The following is a 17,725-nucleotide window of genomic DNA, read 5'->3' as shown; positions in this document are numbered from 1 at the left end:
GTGTTCTTTCTGGACCTCAGTGCTAAGAATAGCTACCTTGCTTGGCTCTTATGACGACATTGTGCGCTAAACATGGAGCTCTATTCCTGACACATAGACCTCCATAAAGGGTGGCCTCTTTTAATGTCTGTTTTCTGTGTTCCATAACTGTAAACCTGTGCTCTCAGCGCCATGGAGAAGCTACCTTGGAAAGCTTTTTGTAGTGTCCTTAGCTCTGGGCACCTGTGTTGAAAAATCCTTCCTGGCTGTCAGGTGTGCTGGAAATGCGCTCCACCTGTTTTGTCCCGAAGACGTGTTGTGCTTACTACTCCTTGGAAAACAATTCAATAAAAACTCAATTGGTTTTCCTCTGGCCCAGGGCAGGGATGAGGGATAGCACATTATTATTTTATAAAAAAATATAAATAAGAAGTCATAAAACACCACTGGTCATGGAGCAGAACGTCAATAAATGCTTGCTGGAGTAAAGTAAAAGTGATGGCTGTTTTTCCTTGGCTGCTGTATTGGCTGAACTATTCCTGTTCTCCGTTACCGTTTTTTTTTTTTTAAACTGAAAAAGAAATACATGCATATGTTAAAAAAAAAAAAATTCAAACAGAGCACAAAAATACACAAGGAAAAGAAGGTCTCCCTCATCCTCTGTTCTCTCAACCCTCCCGGAGATGCCACGGTTGACAGTTACTTGTGTATTTTTCAAATACGGTATGCACATCCCAACCCATGTATGTGAATTCCTTTTTAAGTTTTATTTATTTTTAACCTGGACGGGTTTAAATCCTTATGTGGCTTCTACCTCTACCTATCAAGCTGGGCTCTGGAAATAAGGACATCTGTCCTACAACAGGGAGCCTATTCAGAGCCCTTGATGGGACCCCCAGAGCCGGGAGTGGTTTTCCCAAGAGGGATGGGGACCACGCACCAGCCCTCGGGCAGCCTGCTCTGGGCTCAGGCTCCGACCTTCTGCCGCCCGCCCCCGCCCAGCCCCTGCGACCTCGCAGATAAGGCTTGCCCGGGAGACACGCGGCCTCAGTTTCCCAGCCTGTAAAATGGGAACTTATACGCTCCCCGAGGTAGATCAGAGCATCGGCGACAACGCCTGCGGGTGCTCGGTGCGCGCAGCGACGTGAAGCCCGGCTCGGCGCGGGGGCGAGGAGTGTGATCCCCTGGGGTGGTTCTGCAGGGGCCCCGTCCGGAGGACTCCACCACGGAGGGGAAGCTTGAGCTGCGCGCCTTGAGGGCCTGGGAAAGGGCGCGGAGGCAGGACTGGCCGTCTCCTTCGGGGCGGGCCGCCACGGGAGCCAAGGCCTTTCTTTCCGTTTCAGCCGCTCCCCTTCTCCCTCCAGGTGCCCCCATCCCGTCCGCCCGCCCCCCTCTCCCAGCGACCAGCGAGCTCCCTCCGCTCCTCTCCCCTCCCCTCCCCTCCCCTCCCCTCCCCTCCTCTCCCGCCCGCCTCCCTCCCCGGCCTTCCCGCGTCTCTCCCAAGACCCGGCGCGGACCGCCGACCCGGGGCGGGACCCGCGCATGCGCAGCGCGGTGCCGGCGCCGCGGCCAGGCGGAAGCGCCCGCGCTGAGCCGGGGGAGCTGCCGCAGAGGCTGCGCGGCCCCGCTGCCCGCCAGCCCGTCGGCTCCCGCTCCGGGCCCGGGGGTCCGGCCGTGTAAGTGCAAGGTGGGGGGCTCCCGGGCAGGGCGTCGGGCCGGCTGCGGGAGGGCCGTCCGCGTGTCAGGGCGCGCGAGGGGCCCGCCTCAGCCCACACCTGCCCGGGCCGCCTGCCCGCCGCGTTACCTGCCCCGGCCCGGCCCGGCCCGGCCCGGCTCTCCTCAGCTCGCGGCGGCCGCCCCCCACCCCCTCCTCCTCGGCCCCCTCCCCCCTCCCCTTCCCGCCTCCGGCTCCTCCTCCGCGATCTCTGCTGGACTCGGCGCCTCAGCTCCCGCTCGGCGGCGGCAGGCGCCGCTTCCCGGGGACGAGCTGAGAGCCCGGCGCCTCCCGGCCGGCTCTCGGGAGGAGCGCGCCCGCGCCCTGCCCGCCTCGGTCCCCTCCGCCGGCTCCCCGGCCCCACGGAGTTTCCTGGCCTCAGGATGCGGCGCTTGTTGGTGTCACGTGTTTTTAAAGAGCGAGGGATCACAGGGTTGAAAGCGGGGCTCGGTGTAGGTAAAAGGGAGCCGAAGGCCTGAGGCTGTGGCACCCTCCATCCTCCCCGCCGCCGTTTTAGAAGCGCCGGGCGCTCTGTAAAGGGTGGTTACAGCCGCTTCCTAGCCCGGCCCAGCCAGCATTCCTGAGCGTGAGATAACCGCGCTGAAGGCGTGATACTGGAGAGCCCGGAGTCTTGCAGTCCGAAAGGTCTCCTGGCAGGGTTTTTTGTTTTGTCTTTCTTCAGTTGTGGGGCGGTCCGGTAGTATAGAGGGAAACATAGTTGTCAAGAAGTCTTTTACCAGATAACAGCGTTACTGAGATCAGGTTCACATATGATAAAGTCCATCCATTTAAAAGTGTACAGTTCGGTGGTTCTTAGTATATTCATAGTTGTGCAACCATTATTATTCCAGGACACTTCCCTCACTTCAAAAATAAATTCCATACCTATTGGCAATCTCCTCTCCTGCAGCCGGGGGCAGCCACGAATTTACTTTCTGTCTCTCAGGAGCTGCATATGTTGGGCATTTCATGTAAATGGAATGATACCGTATGTGGCCTTTTGTGCCTGGCTTCTTTCACTTAGCATAATGTTTTCAAGGGTCACCCGTGTTGTAGCAGTGTCAGTAGTTTGTTCCTTTCTATGGCTGAGCAATAATCTATTGTTATGGCTAGACCACATTTTGTTTATCCCTGTATCAGGTGATGGACACGTGCATTGTTTCCACTTTTTAGCTGTTACGAATAATACTGCTATGAATGTACATGTACTGGTTTTTGTGTGGACATGCATTTTCAAATCTCTGGTATATACGTAGGAGTAGAACTGCTGTTTACATGGTAACTCTATGTTTAACTTTCTGAGGAACTACCAAGTTGAAGAAATATATTCTTGATATTTTAATATTTGTATTAGGTTAGTCTCAGACACCAGAGCTGGCTGTGTCAGGGCTTCATCTGATTCTTTCTCCCTTGAAGAAACTAGTGGAAAAGCATGGACTCTGGCTCCAGTTTGCCACTTACAGATTAGAGACCTTGAGCAGATGACTGAGCCTGGATTCTTCATCTGTAAGGTTGAAGATGGAAATGCTTGTTTCTTAGGATCGTTGTGAAGTCTAAATTTCGTAAGTTGTAAAGTGCCCAGTGCAGTTCCTCTTCCTACCTTATATGAGACAAATTTCCTCCCGTGTTAGTTGCATATTTTGAATCTGGGGCAAAAGTGAACAAGAAGTTTGCTGATACTGAGCTGCTTCAGGGAGAACCCTTGCTTGAGGTTGTAAGGCTTATTGAGCTGTGGCATGGATTTGATTGCTGGTCTGCTTTTCAGGGCCTAGCTGGAACTGGAACGGACCCAGAGGGATCTTTTAGTCCAGGGAGACTTGTTTAGATTTCATAGATTGGTAAGTGCTAAAAAGCTGGAGGGCCAATTATAGGATTGTCAGTTTTTATTTTTGCCCAGATAGAATGATGGAAAAACAACTGCTATCTACCCTCACTATTGTTTTATAAAAGCAAGAATGTTTCCGAGTTCCCTGGCAGTCCAGTGGTTAGGACTTGGTGCTTTCACTGCCGTGGCCCAGGTTCAATCAATCCCTGGTAGGGGAACTAAGATCCTCCCAGCTGCAGGGCACGGCCAATAAAAAAAAAAAAGAATGTTTTAACAGCAAAAAACAAGACAAGTCATAACCTAAAAATAAATGATAACAATAATAGTTAATATTTATAAAGCATGTACTAAATTTCCTTTAGTTTTATGGAAAGCTTATACATTATTCGCATTTTTCTCACTTTACTTCAGACTAGAGAAATTGAACATCTCCTGTCCTCAATCTGTGTGTGAGACCCACAGGCCACCTGTCTTCAGGCAGATCTGCATCTGTAACACACTTTCCTTTTCTGTGCATCGACTTTTTTGCTCATAGAAGAAGGGTGTTGCAGGGGCAGCAGAGTAGTCTCTCAATAGATGAGATGGGCTGGGCCAGGCCCTGAAGCTAGCCAACCTGCCGAAACCCACCCTGTAAGCTTTTTGAAGTTGGACCTTCTTCCTTTTTTAATTGCTATCTTTAACGTTTATGTACAGTTTAAAGAATGACAAAACAAGCACCCCTGGATCTACCATCTAGCTTAAGAGACAGGACATAACTACTACTGAAGCCTGCTGCTTCCCTCTCAGACTGCTTTCCTCTTTGCCACCCAAATAGCCACTGTACAAATTTATTTTTTCTTTATAATTTTACCATATGTGTGAACAGTATATGGTTTAGTGTTGCCTGTTTTTGGACTTTACATGAATAGAATGGTGCTGCTTGTACTCACTCACAGCTTGCTTTCTTTGCCCATCATGTTTTTGAGATTCATCTCTGTTCCTGCAGTGCAGCTCTAGGTCATTCATTTTCACTGTTCTAAAGTATTTCATGTTAAAAGACCACGGTTTAGTTACCCATTCTCCTGACAGTGGACATTTTGCGTTCTCTCCAGTTCTTGCTTCTGTGAACCTGCCAGCCACATGCCAGAGTTCCTCTAAGAGGGCAGTTTCCAGGTCTAGGATGTACCAGTCTACATGTCTACCTGTCAAATAGGAGAGTTACCTTTGGTCTGTATCCTTGCAAACACATGGTGTTTTTTATACTTGAAACATTTTGTCTGTATACCCATGTTCATAATAGTGTTATTCATAGTGGCCAAAGCTAGAAACAACCCAGATGACCTTCAAGGAATGAATAAATAAAATGTGCTATATACATACAACGGAATATTATTCTGCATTAAACAAGAAGGAAATTCTGATACATGCTACAACACAGATGAACCTTGAAGACATTCTGCTCAGTGAAATAAGCCAGTCACAAAAGGACAGATAGTGTATGATTCCATTTATGTGATGTGCCTAGAGTGGTCAAATTCACAGAGACAGAAAGTAGTTGGTGGGTGTGGGGGGGGCATTGAGGAGTGAGTGTTTAATGGGGACAAAGCTTTAGTTGGCAATGGTGAAAAGTTCTGGACATGGCTGCACAGCAGTGTAAATGTGCTTAATGCCACTGAACTGTACATTTTATGTATATTTTACCACAATAATTTTTTTCTTTTGGACAATCTGGAGGGTATGAAATGGTCTATTCCTGTGGGTTTTTTTTTTTTTTTTTGATTTATTTATTTATTGGCTGTGTTGGGTCTTCGTTGCTGCACTCCGGCTTTCTCTAGTTGCAGAGAGCAGGGGGGCTACTCTTTGTTGTGGTGTGCGGGCTCCTCATTGTGGTGGCTTCTCCTGTTGCAGGACACAGGCTCTAGGCACGTGGGCTTCAGTAGTTGTGGCTCACGGGCTCTAAAGCACAGGCTCAGTAGTTGTGGCACACAAGCTTAGTTGCTCCGTGGCATGTGGGATCTTCTTGGAGCAGGGAATTGAACCCGTGTCGCCTGCATTGGCAGGCGAATTCTTAACCGCTGCGCCACCTAGGAAGCCCTATCCCTGTGGTTTTAATTTGCTATTTCTCAGTTGCCATTGAGGTGGGGCATCGTTCTGAACACGTCTTGGCTACTTGAGTTTCCTCTTCAAAAATGTCTATTTGAGCATTTTGTCCACTTTCTGACTGGGTTATGCATCTTTTTCTTATTCGTGGATTACCCATTGTGCTAGTACTATTATTGAGGAGTCTGTCCTTTCCTACTGCCCTACAGTGGCACCTCAGCTGTATTTCAAATTACCATGCATGTGTGGGTCTGGTTCTGGGCTTGATGACATTTCCATTTTTCTCTCTATCCCTGTGCCAGTACTGTGCTGACTGTAGGTTTTTTTTCCCCTACAGATTTATTGAAATATAATTCACATGCTATACAGTTCAACCATTTAAATATATAATTTCATGGTTTTTAATGTATTCACAGAGTACAACCATCACCACAATCAAGGTTCGAACATTGCCTCACCCCAAAAAGAAACCCTGTATCCCATTAGCAGTTGCATCTGGTGGGACAGATGCCCCTCCCCAGTGGTGGTTCTTCAGGAGTCTCTTGGCTGTTCTTGACCATAAACTAACTTGTTACATTCCATGAAAAATCTGGTAGGAATTTTAATCAGCATTGTGTTGAATCTACATATCAAAATGGAGAGCATTAACATCTTTATGATATAAACTTTTTCTACCCATGACTATATCTGGCATCCTATCTTTTCATCTGTACAGAGCCTGGCACATGGGAAGTCCTCACTAGATGTTGGGGATGTGAGTGATGAGATTTTATACGCCATTAGTTTCAACCATAGATTCACACAAAAGAGAAAACTAACCTCGGTGAAGCTACGTGACTCACTTATGGTCACAAAGAGTGACAGTGAGTGCTGGAGCCGACCTGTTGGACGTGGTGCTTGCAACCACAATTCTCTGCCACCTACTGCTGATGGGGTAGCAGCATCCTTTTTGCTAATAATATATGCGGGTTGGCCGCTCTCAGTTTCATTAGTTCTGTCTTATCTGTAGGTGTTTATCTTCTGGTGGGCCTGTGTGTGATGTGTGACACATTAATAAAGATCTGTATTTGGGAGAACTCCAGGCTGGGTGCACAGAGTACCCACTGAGCACACGCTTGAATTGGGAAAAACCACAGTAAAGGTCTGAATTTTCATTACGGTTCAGACTTCTTGATTTCTGTGACCTATTATACCTTGATTTAGCCCACCTTAGTTTTGGAAGCACAAATATGGAATACCGTGATGAAACCTCATTGTATGGTATTGTAGAGAGAGGACCTTGTATGATTTTTCTCTGTTTTTTCTGACACTTGTTCTCCTGGGCCTCACAGATCCTGCATCCATTCAGCAGTACCCAGGGCTTGCTTGGTGCTGGAGTGAGGCAAAATTGTTTATAAGGGTCTTTCCTCATCTACTCTGGGCCTCTGTTTTCTTCTCTGCACAGTGAAGGCTTAGACTAGATAAGTGTTTTTCAATTTCTTTGCCACCTTTTAGAAACAGAAAATTCTCAAATCTCCCCCCATCTCAATGCTTAAGATTTTGATACATCCCCCAAGGGGTGACATACCTCTTTGTTGAAGGTTGATGTGCTTTTGGTTCTTTCCAGGCGGTGCAGAAAAGACTCTTCAGAGAATCATTGCAGGGAGGGGGTGGGCGGGCCAGTGTATCACACTTTATAGTGTGAGCGCTGGAGCAGGGGTTGGCGTGGCATGGGGTGGGTGGGGTGCCTGGGTTTAAATACTGCCCCTCATGTGGCCTCTCTGTGATCTTGTACAATGTGACACAATTCTCTTTCCCTCCGTTTCTTCATGTGTAAAGTTGGGGTGTATTATTTAAAGGTTTTCATGAGATAGTATACACATAAGCTATTTGTGTCCTATTAGTAGGCCAGGAGTGTCTTAAAAAAAAAAAAAAAAAGTCTTGTTCCTACTGCTCTGTCCCTGTGTGTTGTGAAGTTCCTGGAGGGTGAGGGTTGAATCTAAAGCCCAGCATGGGGTAGGTGGCCCCAGCATCTGTGTGCCCCCAGTTGCCCCTATCTCCCCAGTGTTTTCTCAGCCCAGGATGAAATCCTTGCCATCAGATTTACACAGAGGTCGAGTGGAAATGGCCTTTCATTTTTATTGTTTCAGCTGAGAGGGCTGCTCTCATTATCTCTGTAGTCAGGTTCTGGGGACCTGAAGGCTATGCAATTTGGAGTTCCTAGTCAAGAAAAAGGAAACACAATTACAAACACAAAATTAGACATAGGCCCATGGAAGGGGCTCTTGCATGTGGGGACCATTAGCTATTAGCTTCACGGTACAGTGGCCTCTGGCCATGAGTATGCATCCTTGTCCTCTCAAGTAGAAGAGACCAGTGGGGTTGGTGGAAGTACTTACTGTATCTCATAGGCTAGGCGTTTTCCTATTTGTGTGGTGTATTCCTTATTTGATACAATGAGCTCATTTAATCTCAAAAGCCTTTAAAAATTTAGACTTTTTATTTTGAGATGTACTGTAGATTCCCGTGCAGTTGTAAGAGATAATACTGAGAGAGCTTATGGACCCTTTGCCCAGTTTCCCTTAATGGTACCATCTTGCAAAGTTACAGTACAATATCGAAACCAGAATATTGACTCACCAACCCTTTGAGGTTTGTGTTATTATCCACATTTTTATTCATGATTAAACTGGGGCTTAGAGAAGCACACAGGCCTGCGCAGTGTAAAGTCAGGATGGAACGTGGGCTTCAGATTTCTGGGCAGTACCATTGTGATGGGGGGAGGGCTTCATTTGCTTGTTTGTTCATTCGTTCAGCAAACTTAACTCCAGTCGCAAGATGCTTTCATATGGGTTCTCTAATTGAATTCTTTAACAGTGCTGAGAATCAGGTAATGTGGTTTTCTTTCTTTTTCTTTCTTCCTTTCTCTTTCTTTTTAAAAATTAAAAAAACTTTTATTTATTTTTTCTTATATTTTTAAAGACATTTATTTATTTATTTGGCTGTGCTAGGTCTTAGTTGAGACATGTGGAATCTAGTTCCCTGACCAGGGATGGAACCCAGGCCCCCTGCATTGGGAGCATGGAGTCTCAGCCACTGGACCACCGAGGAAGTTTCCCTTTGTTCATTCATTTATTCAGCGTTTTTGAGCACTGACTCCATATCAGTGCCTGGCTAGGTGTTGGAAACAGAAAACAAGAGATGGCCCCTTTTCTGCAGGAGCTCCAGACCTGGCCCAAGACCAGGGTATTGTGATAAGAGCTGTGGTAGCCACGTGCAGAACTCCGAGGACACATTGTACCCCACAGCTTTGTGTGGAGCTTACCCTGCCTTCCAGCTGGCGGATGCCAGCAGCACTGCATCCCCTAGTGGGCCCGCAGCCTACAACACAGTGAGTACCTCAAAGCCTCTTTTTCTCTCTGGGCAGGGTGTTCACCATGAGTGTCCCTGACTACATGCAGTGTGCTGAGGACCACCAGACTCTCCTTGTGGTGGTCCAGCCCGTGGGGATCGTCTCGGAGGAGAACTTCTTCAGCATCTACAAGAGGATCTCGTCTGTGAGCCAGATCAGCGTGCGCGACTCGCAGCGTGTGCTCTACATACGCTACCGGCACCACTACCCGCCTGAGAACAACGAGTGGGGCGACTTCCAGACCCACCGCAAGGTTGTGGGCCTCATCACCATCACAGACTGCTTCTCAGCCAAGGACTGGCCACAGACCTTTGAGAAGTTCCACGTGCAGAAGGAGATCTACGGCTCCACGCTCTACGACTCGCGGCTCTTCGTCTTCGGGCTGCAGGGGGAGATCGCGGAGCAGCCGCGCACAGACGTGGCCTTCTACCCCAGCTACGAGGACTGCGGGGCGGTGGAGAAGAGGATCGAGGACTTCATTGAGTCGCTCTTCATCGTGCTCGAGTCCAAGCGTCTGGACAGGGCCACGGACAAGTCCGGGGACAAGATCCCGCTCCTCTGCGTCCCGTTCGAAAAGAAGGACTTTGTGGGACTGGACACGGATAGTAGGTAAGTCTGCCTGAAGCCCAGGCTCCTCTGTGCTGTTGCTTCCCAACATCCAGGAAGGGTAAGCACGTGGGGGGTTTACTTGGGGGTGAGGGGAAAAGCTGCAGTCCACTGGTTTTTAGACTTTTAAAATGGGACAGCCTTTGGTTCAGAGAAATCCTTTTAGGGTTCGTGTGACACTTACTCCCCCTTTTCAGCTGGGACCCCTGGTCGGACCCCTGGAGCAGCTGTCCAATAGGGTAGCCACTGTCACAAACTGAGGGGAGGATGGTCTGAGCCGAGGTGTCCTGCAGGTAAACCGCACGTCAGATGCGGAGACTTAGTCTAGGAAAAAGAATGTAAACTGTCTTGGTACGTTTTTTATTGATTACATGTCGAACTGATAACATTTTACCTGTAGTAGATTAAGTAAAATACATCATTAAAATTAGTTGCAAGTGTTTGTTTTTTACTTTTTAAAATGTGGCAACTAGAAAACTTTATGTGGCCCGCATTTTATTGCTATTGGACAGCACTGCCCTTGGGCGCAGTGTGGAGACTGTTTTTCGGCCTCATCCCTTCGAAGTGTGGGTGAGGTGCTGAACCTGGAGAGGCAGCAGAACGAGGGGCTAGCACCTGCAGGGCTCAGGCCCCTCTGGCCAGAGGGCAGGGCACCAGATCCCTCGCATATGGTTAGGGGTTAGGGTATCAGAACCGCACAGGGACTTCCTCAAGAGCTCCTCGCGCAGAGGAAGGTGTGTTCATAGTCTGTGTCTTAGGGAGTGTCGGACAGAGCAGGGAAAGCTCAGTCCTCCCTTTGTCCCTGGGATTAGTCACCAGAATTGCAGACGAGGATGAGATGCACGCCTTTGCTGGGGAGAGCACGGGTAGCTGTGTCAGTCCCAGCCTTGGGCGTGGGTGCCACAGTGCCCGCTGCAGAGCAGGTGCTCAGGGTTTCTTGAACTTACCTAGGGTCAAACCTGACTTTCCGGTTGCTGATAAGTTAGAGAAGATGTCAGAGAATTGAGGAAAAAAGTCCAGGCCAGCCCTGTGAGCGAGAGGCACAGAGTCCCCGAGTCACTCCTCCAGGTGGTCCCAGCAGAGTCTGGAGGAATTTTCATTTCCTTACCCGGACACGTCTGTATGGCCTAAGGAAAGGGGCAAGGCATGTTGTACCCATGATCCGCACTTAGTCCTCGCATGGCCCTGTGATCTACATGCCAGCGCTCCCCTTCTGCTCCTTGGGGCCAGGTGGCAAGGTTTAGGAGCCCGGGCACCACCGAAGGGCAGAGCTGCCAGCACCAGGCCCACTCCCTGCCAGCTCCTCAGGTCACCTGTTGCCTCCTGCTGAGCTGCAGGCGTCAGGGTAGGTGCTGAGGTAATCGTCCCTCACGAGGTGGGGCCACACATACACCCACGGCCAGCATTCCCCGCATCACAGGGCCTGCGGCCTCGGCAGGGCCTACCTTCTCCCCCCCGGGACAGACTGGTGGGTGAGCGGCTGAAGCCGGGAACCCTGCCCTGCCGCCTCAACCAGTGCCTTCTCCTTGCCACTGGAGGCACTGGTGACATTTTTGCTCTACAGCTTCTTGACTTGGAGGTTGCAGACTGACCAGAGAACGTTAGTTCGTTCTTGCCCTTTGAAATCTGTTCTTGCAACTTGGTGGGAGTAACTAGTTTCAGGACACTGTGCTTGACGCATGGTGGCGAATCCTGTTCCCAAGTGTTTCCCTAGAGTGAATGAAACCTCCCTCCTGGTGGGTCCATTCTCTTCTCACTGGTACCGTAAACACTCAGTCGTCACGTCACGTGCACTTCAGTGAGATGATGACGCCAGGGACCTCAACCCAAACACGTTCTCCTCCAGTCACTGTTCATCCCTTGCTGCTTTCACTCGTCTCAGTTATCTGATTTTTAAAACAGCGAGTAGGTGCAGGGGCAGAGCCTCACTCTCCTGCCGCTCTTGGTAGGTGTGATACAAAGTGTGCAGCCTGAAATGAGATTGCATTTCATGATGGAGTTCTGGTGTGAGGTGCTGAGCACACTGGCAGGCTCCATGGCAGGTGCTGCCAACCTTCCCGGGGCCGTAGGTGTGAGGGTGGGCTTTACTGAATGTCCACGTGTGCCCCTGGCCTCATCAAAGCCCTTGTCAATTCTTGAACATGCTGTCAAAGTTATTTTTGTTCTGGTGTGTTTCTAATTTTTGCTTGTTCCTCTTTCTTTTCTTTTCCTTCTTTCTTTTTCTGTCATACCGCCCTGTGAGTGTGTTGTTGGGTCTGAAAAGGTAGGCTGTGAACATGTTGCACTGAAAATAGCTAGATTTCCCTCTGAGCTGCCTTCTCACTGCCTTCATCGCTTTAAAAAACAAAAGCTAAACTGCTGCCTTGATCCGTGTATCACCCTGGTCATCTTTTTATTTTCTAATTTTTTTGAATTTTCGCTTTTTTAGCACATAACCCACTGGTGTTTGACAGCTGTTCAAATACTTGCTTTGGGGAACCTGTTTGGCCTTACTTATATTTGTTGATAAATGAGCCCTTATTAATTTTTGTTTGTTTTGAGGAAGTGAGATGCTAATTGATTTAAGTAGCTGCCGAGGGGTTTTTCATGGGATATTTTAACTTGGAAAGTCAAAGTCTGCCGCACCTTGCTTGATTCTGGCTTTTAAGTGAATGCCTCAGGCACGCGGTTCCTGGCTGTTGCTGGTGATGTGCATGGTGGTGCTTACTGGCCAGCAGTCACCGGTGAAGATGTGCCCGGCTTGGGAGTATGCTGGCTGCGCAGGGATGCTGTTGGAGGAAGCAGTCACCAGATTTTCCTTTGCTTTCACCTTGACCACACCTTTTACTTTACTTTGCCCTAGCAACTTCCATTCATAAAGGGGCAGAGGCTCGTCTAAAATCTGTGCCACTCTTTTGCCACCTTTACAAGGGCAGTTTTTCTAGGTATCAGAAAAATATGTCCTTCTCCTAAATAGCTAGTTCACTTGGATCTGGTGGACACAAGGATCTCTATAAGTGACCATGGCTTCCTCTCTGCTTTAGCCAGTAAGTGTTCAGAGCCAGGTCTGTGGTTTACCTTAGCAGATGTACAGGTCCTACCTGCACCAGCCTTTACTTTTAACCCAGGTTGGCAAGAAATAGCTCATTCTGTATTTGTTGAGGCTAATGGCTACCACTGAGAGGCATGTCGTTAGTTTGCAACTCCAACACCCAAGGTCAGCTGTGAAGGGAGATGATTTGGCTGACCTAGGACCTTGCATTCTTCCCCCTGATTCATCTCACCCCTGGGGAAGGGTTTTGTTACCATCACCATGCTGGCCAGGAGGCCTTGTTTCTCCTTTAATGCTCTGGTCCAAATGTGGACCCTTCATCTTTCATTGAGCTGGCCAGACTTTCTGGAAGGGTCCATTACATTCTGAGGTGGAGGGAACAAGGCAGAAGTAAGTGTAGCAGTTACAAGAAGAAGAGGCCGTCTGGGCTGGAAAACGCAGGGTGGGATCCTGTGATGGCTGGGCTGTGCCCTGGACACAGGTCCTGTCCCGTGACTCGCTAGATCCTGGGGATCAGAATGATAACAGCCTGGCCTCAGTTTCTCCATTCTCACCTGCTCACTGGAGGGTGTGCCTGCTCACCAGGAGCTCTCTCAGACCTTGAACCCTTCAAAATTCAGACCATGGGAGAAACTTGAGTCTCTTTTCCTGGGCTGCCTATGAAAGACTCGAGTGCCTTCCTAAGTGACGGGTGCCAGGAGACACCTCCCTCTTCAGCGAGCACCCTTCGGAGGACCATAACTCAGCACACACTTGTGAGCTTGTTGGGTCTGTGCTGGGTCCCGCGGAACCGGAGTTGAGATTGTCTTAGAGACAAAAATGACAGGACTGATTATGGGGCAGGGGTGGGGTGCGGGACGGGGGAAGTCAAATGTGACCTCAGGGTTTTGACTCAAACAGCTGGGCATGTGCTGGGACTGTTACTAAAACAGAGGAGACAGGGAGGTACTTGCTGGGGATTGAATTCAAGAGTAAATGGTGGACGTGTTTTTAAGAAGCCAGTCGACGTTCAGTTGATGCTTTCAAAGAGGCGCTTGGGTTTATGAGCCTGGGGCTCAGGTGACAGCCCTGGACTAGAGAGGTAGATTGGAGGTCGTCAGTGTCAGCCTGTGTTTATAATTGTGAATGGGATGAGCTCATCCAGAGGTTTGGGCTGAGGGGGAGGAAGGTCCGGGGCTGTAACTAGGTTGAAAGAAAGCCCAGATCATGGAGGTTTTGTGTGACATTTGAAGGTGTTTGGGATTTTAGGAGCAGCTGCCATTTATCCGCAGGTTGCCGAGGGGCAGGGCAGCCTCTGAGGAAGTCGAAGGGAACGTCGTGGCCAGGTCTGCATCTTAGGAAGATGCTCTGGCAGCAGGAGGGGGGAGGTGAGCCAGTGCAGAAGCCGGAGTTGGAGCAGCGTGGGAGAGGGGAGAAGGTGGGGTCACACTCACCTTTCGGGGAGGGAGGAAGGCCTGGGGAGGCATGAGCCCCGCCAGGTCCCGTGGACTGTCTTTCCCATGGACGCAAGGCAGGTCAGATGGGGGATCTGAGGAGGGGGGGATGGGCATCGGGAGGAGGGGCTGACGTGTGGAAGGATTGTTGGATAGTTCTGGAATGGTCTCTCCCCTCAGAATAGACTTAAAAAATCCAAATCTCTTAAGAACATTGATAGTTACTATGGAGGAAGCAGTTCTTTTTTGATCCTTCTAAGGGTGGATACAAAGGTGAACAGGACAGTCTGTCCCAGGAGTTTGATACTTACTAGGGGGAATATGCAAGTTTATGAGGGGAGGGAAACTAGCAAGGCTCTGTGTCAGGTACTAGCCAGCCCCCCCGCCTACGTATTTCATTCATGCCACATCGATGCCATCCATGGTGGGGGTTGGCAGCCCCCTTTTGCACAGCAGGAAGCCTTCTCAGAGAGGTTGTCATTAGCCCAGCATCACAGGGCTAGTAAATGCTGTAGCAGGATTCGAGCATGGCCTTGTCAGGCTTTAAGGGCGTGTTCTCTCTACTAATTCTGTTACCTCCTTGTTATATCTGGAATGGTAAAGTGGATCAGTTTTGGAGCCTTCCAGAAAGTCTCTGACTTCAGTGCTCCAGGTCTGTTTTGCAAAGCTCAGACTTGTCTGATGGTTAGGAAGCATCAAGGTGCTTTACATCCCAGAGATACAGGTCTCCATTTCACTCCTTCGACGATGACATGCTTGCAAATGACGCACAAGGTGCAAAATCAGACTTAGAAACTTCCTAACTTGTAATGGAAACTGTCCAGTCTTCCCTTAATCAGCTTTCCTCAGCAGAATGTGACTACCGCAGGGTACGCCTGGGCTTTCTTTACAGAGTGAGGGTTTGATATCCAACATTAGCATAAAACAGTTCAGATGGAGAAAATCAACACTGATGATTTATTTTCAGATTTCTTTAGATAAGATGCAGAATCAGTAAGGGCCCATATAGCATCTGAAATTGAGTACAGACCATTGCATTTCTTATTTTCTATTTAAAGCTCTCTTATAACGTAAAGTTGTCTACTTTGGAACTTCAGCTCCACCAAAGGGGCACCTCTCAGTGTGTTTATGTGATTGCATTTATGCTTTCGCACGTAATCTAGGCTTCCTCAGCCCCTAATATTCTAGTGCAAAATCATGGGCTGTAGCCATCACTTAATTATGCAAACACTTTTAAAACTATATAATACCAAAAAAAAAAAAAAAAAAAAAAGAGGTGAACTTTATCAAAGTTCCTTTGGATTTTAATTGCACACTCTTGTTGAACTGGTTTTCCTTTGGATTTGAATATATACATTCTTTGCATATAAATTGGGTTTTGGGTAAGAATATAACCAAGCCCTTGTTTTCTACAAGCCACGTAAATAGCACCCAAATCGCACACATAAGAAACATCTTCTTCTTTTATCTGACCAGAAGTCATGAGAATAATGCAGTGTATATCTGTAGTTGAATCGTTCTTAGAGTTAAATGTGGTGTGAGCGCCTCCTGTGACAGTGCTTGTGTCTGTGTGTTACGTGTTTTTGCACAGCTTCTAGAAAGGATGCCTTTCTCTTTTTCTGGGGAGGCTGGCAGGTCTTTGCCTATGATTTAGTTATGATTGATTTGAGGCTATTATGACTTGGGGGTTATCGGGTTGTTATTACTTTTTCTATCAATCCTTAGTTTCAATTCCTTTAACCTAGTGTTTATAACTTGTAAGAATAATGAAATAACAGGAGTCGCTTTTTGAAGTACTTAGAGCATAGTCACATTTTTGGCTAAGTTCCGTTGCTCATGGCTCTGAAATTCACCATTAGTTTTAAAAATTACAACAATTTATGGCATGTTTTGAATATTTGCATTTTGTGTTAACTTTACATTTATTTGCTACTGTGGCTTCATGTGTTTTTCTTTGTCATACTCATATGTTTTTTTCCCATATCCGTAAGCATATTCAACGGCCACGCAGTGTTGTTAACAGTTCTAATAATGTATATATGAGAACTCTGAACTTCTAGAGAGACTTAAAAAAACCTGATGTTATTGTTTTCAAATGATCCATGAAAGAAGGGTCCATGTCTTTTTGGAAAAAGAATTTTGATGCGAAAGCTTATATTCTAAATTCCAAAATTGGCTTAAAATATTTTAGTTTAAAATATCTTGTAGTTTTGCTAATTACAAGTCAAATTGTCTTAATTCCTTACCTGTTTCTTTTTCTTTTCTTTTTTTCTTAACATGCAATAAACTGCATATATTTAGAGTGTACAATTTGGTATCCCAGTCTCCCAATTCATTCCCCCCAACCCTCCCCACTTTCCCCACTTGGTGTCCATATGTTTATTTTCTACATCTATGTCTCTATTTCTGCCTTGAAAACCAGTTGATTTGTACCATTTTTCTATAGTCCACATATATGTGTTAATATACGATATTTGTATTTCTCTTTCTGACTCACTTCACTTGGTATGACAGTCTCTGGGTCCATCCATGTCTCTACAAATGTCCCAGTTTCATTGCTTTTTACAGCTGGGTAATATTCCATTGTTTATATGTACCACGTCTTCTTTATCCATTCATCTGTTGATGAATGTTTAGGTTGCTTCCATGTCCTGGCTCTTGTGAATAGTGCTGCAGTGAACACTGGAGTGCATGTGTCTTTTTGAGTTATGGTGTTCTCTGGGTATATGCCCCAGCAATGGGATTGCTGGGTCATATGGTAACTCTGTTTTTAGTTTTGCAAGGAACCTCCATACTGTTCTCCATAGTGGCTGTATCAATTCACAGTCCCACCAACAGTGGAAGAGCGTTCCCTTTTCTCCACACCCTCTCTAGCATTTACTGCTTGTCGATTTTCTGATGATGTCCATTCTCACTGGTGTGAGGTGATACCTCATTGTAGTTTTGATTTGCATTTCTCTAATAATTAGTGATGTTGAGCAGCTTTTCACGTGCCTCTTGGCCATCTGTATGTCTTCTTTTTTTTTAAAATAAATTTATTTATTTATTTTATTGGCTGTGTTGGGTCTTTTTTGCTGTGCCCGGGCTTTCTTTTCTGTTGTGGTGAGTGGGGGCTACTCTTTGTTGTGGTGCGCAGGCTCCTCGTTGCCATGGCTTCTCTTGTTGCAGAGCACGGGCTCTAGGCACGTGGGCTTCAGTAGTTGCAGCACATGGGCTCAGTAGTTGTGGCTCACAGGCTCTAAAGCGCAGGCTCAGTAGTTGTGGCACACAGGCTTAGTTGCTCCGCGACATGTGGGATCTTCTTGGAGCAGGGATCGAACCCGTGTCCCCTGCGTTGGCAGGCGGATTCTCAGACACTACGCCACCTAGGAAGCCCATCCGTATGTCTTCCTTGGAGAAATGCCTATTTAGGTCTTCTGCCCATTTTTTGATTGGGTTGTTTGTGTTTTTGATATTGAGCTGGATGAACTGTTTCTATATTTTGGAGATGAATCCTTTGTCTGTTGATACGTTTGCAAATATTTTCTCCCATTCTGAGGGTTGTCTTTTCGTCTTGTTCATAATTTCCTTTGCTGTGCAGAAGCTTTGAAGTTTCATTAGGTCCCACTTATTTATTTTTGTTTTTATGTACATTACTCTAGGGGGTGGGTCAAAAAAGATCTTTCTG

The 17,725-nt window shown here is 47.5% G+C and overlaps 1 protein-coding gene across 4 annotated transcripts in view; it reads left to right on the top strand.

Moving 5' to 3' along the window:
- Positions 1-1,544: 1,544 nt before the first annotated feature.
- TRAPPC9 (trafficking protein particle complex subunit 9) overlaps positions 1,545-17,725 on the top strand; it is a 490,667-nt gene continuing 474,486 nt past the window's right edge. For 2 of the 4 annotated variants that reach the window (XM_057735071.1, XM_057735068.1), the window contains exons 1-2: positions 1,545-1,655; positions 9,004-9,597. In XM_057735071.1, coding sequence (XP_057591054.1) covers positions 9,014-9,597 — 584 coding nt within the window. In that variant the 5' untranslated portion in view covers positions 1,545-1,655; positions 9,004-9,013. Of the gene's footprint in view, positions 1,656-9,003; positions 9,598-17,725 lie in introns of those variants that run through there. The other 2 variants (XM_057735069.1, XM_057735070.1) reach the window with 1 other exon arrangement.

This window comes from Hippopotamus amphibius, chromosome 5 (assembly GCF_030028045.1).
Source record: "Hippopotamus amphibius kiboko isolate mHipAmp2 chromosome 5, mHipAmp2.hap2, whole genome shotgun sequence".
NCBI lineage: Eukaryota > Metazoa > Chordata > Mammalia > Artiodactyla > Hippopotamidae > Hippopotamus > Hippopotamus amphibius.
Note: the sequence above shows the minus strand (reverse complement) of the source record. Positions and strands in the feature narration are given on the sequence as shown.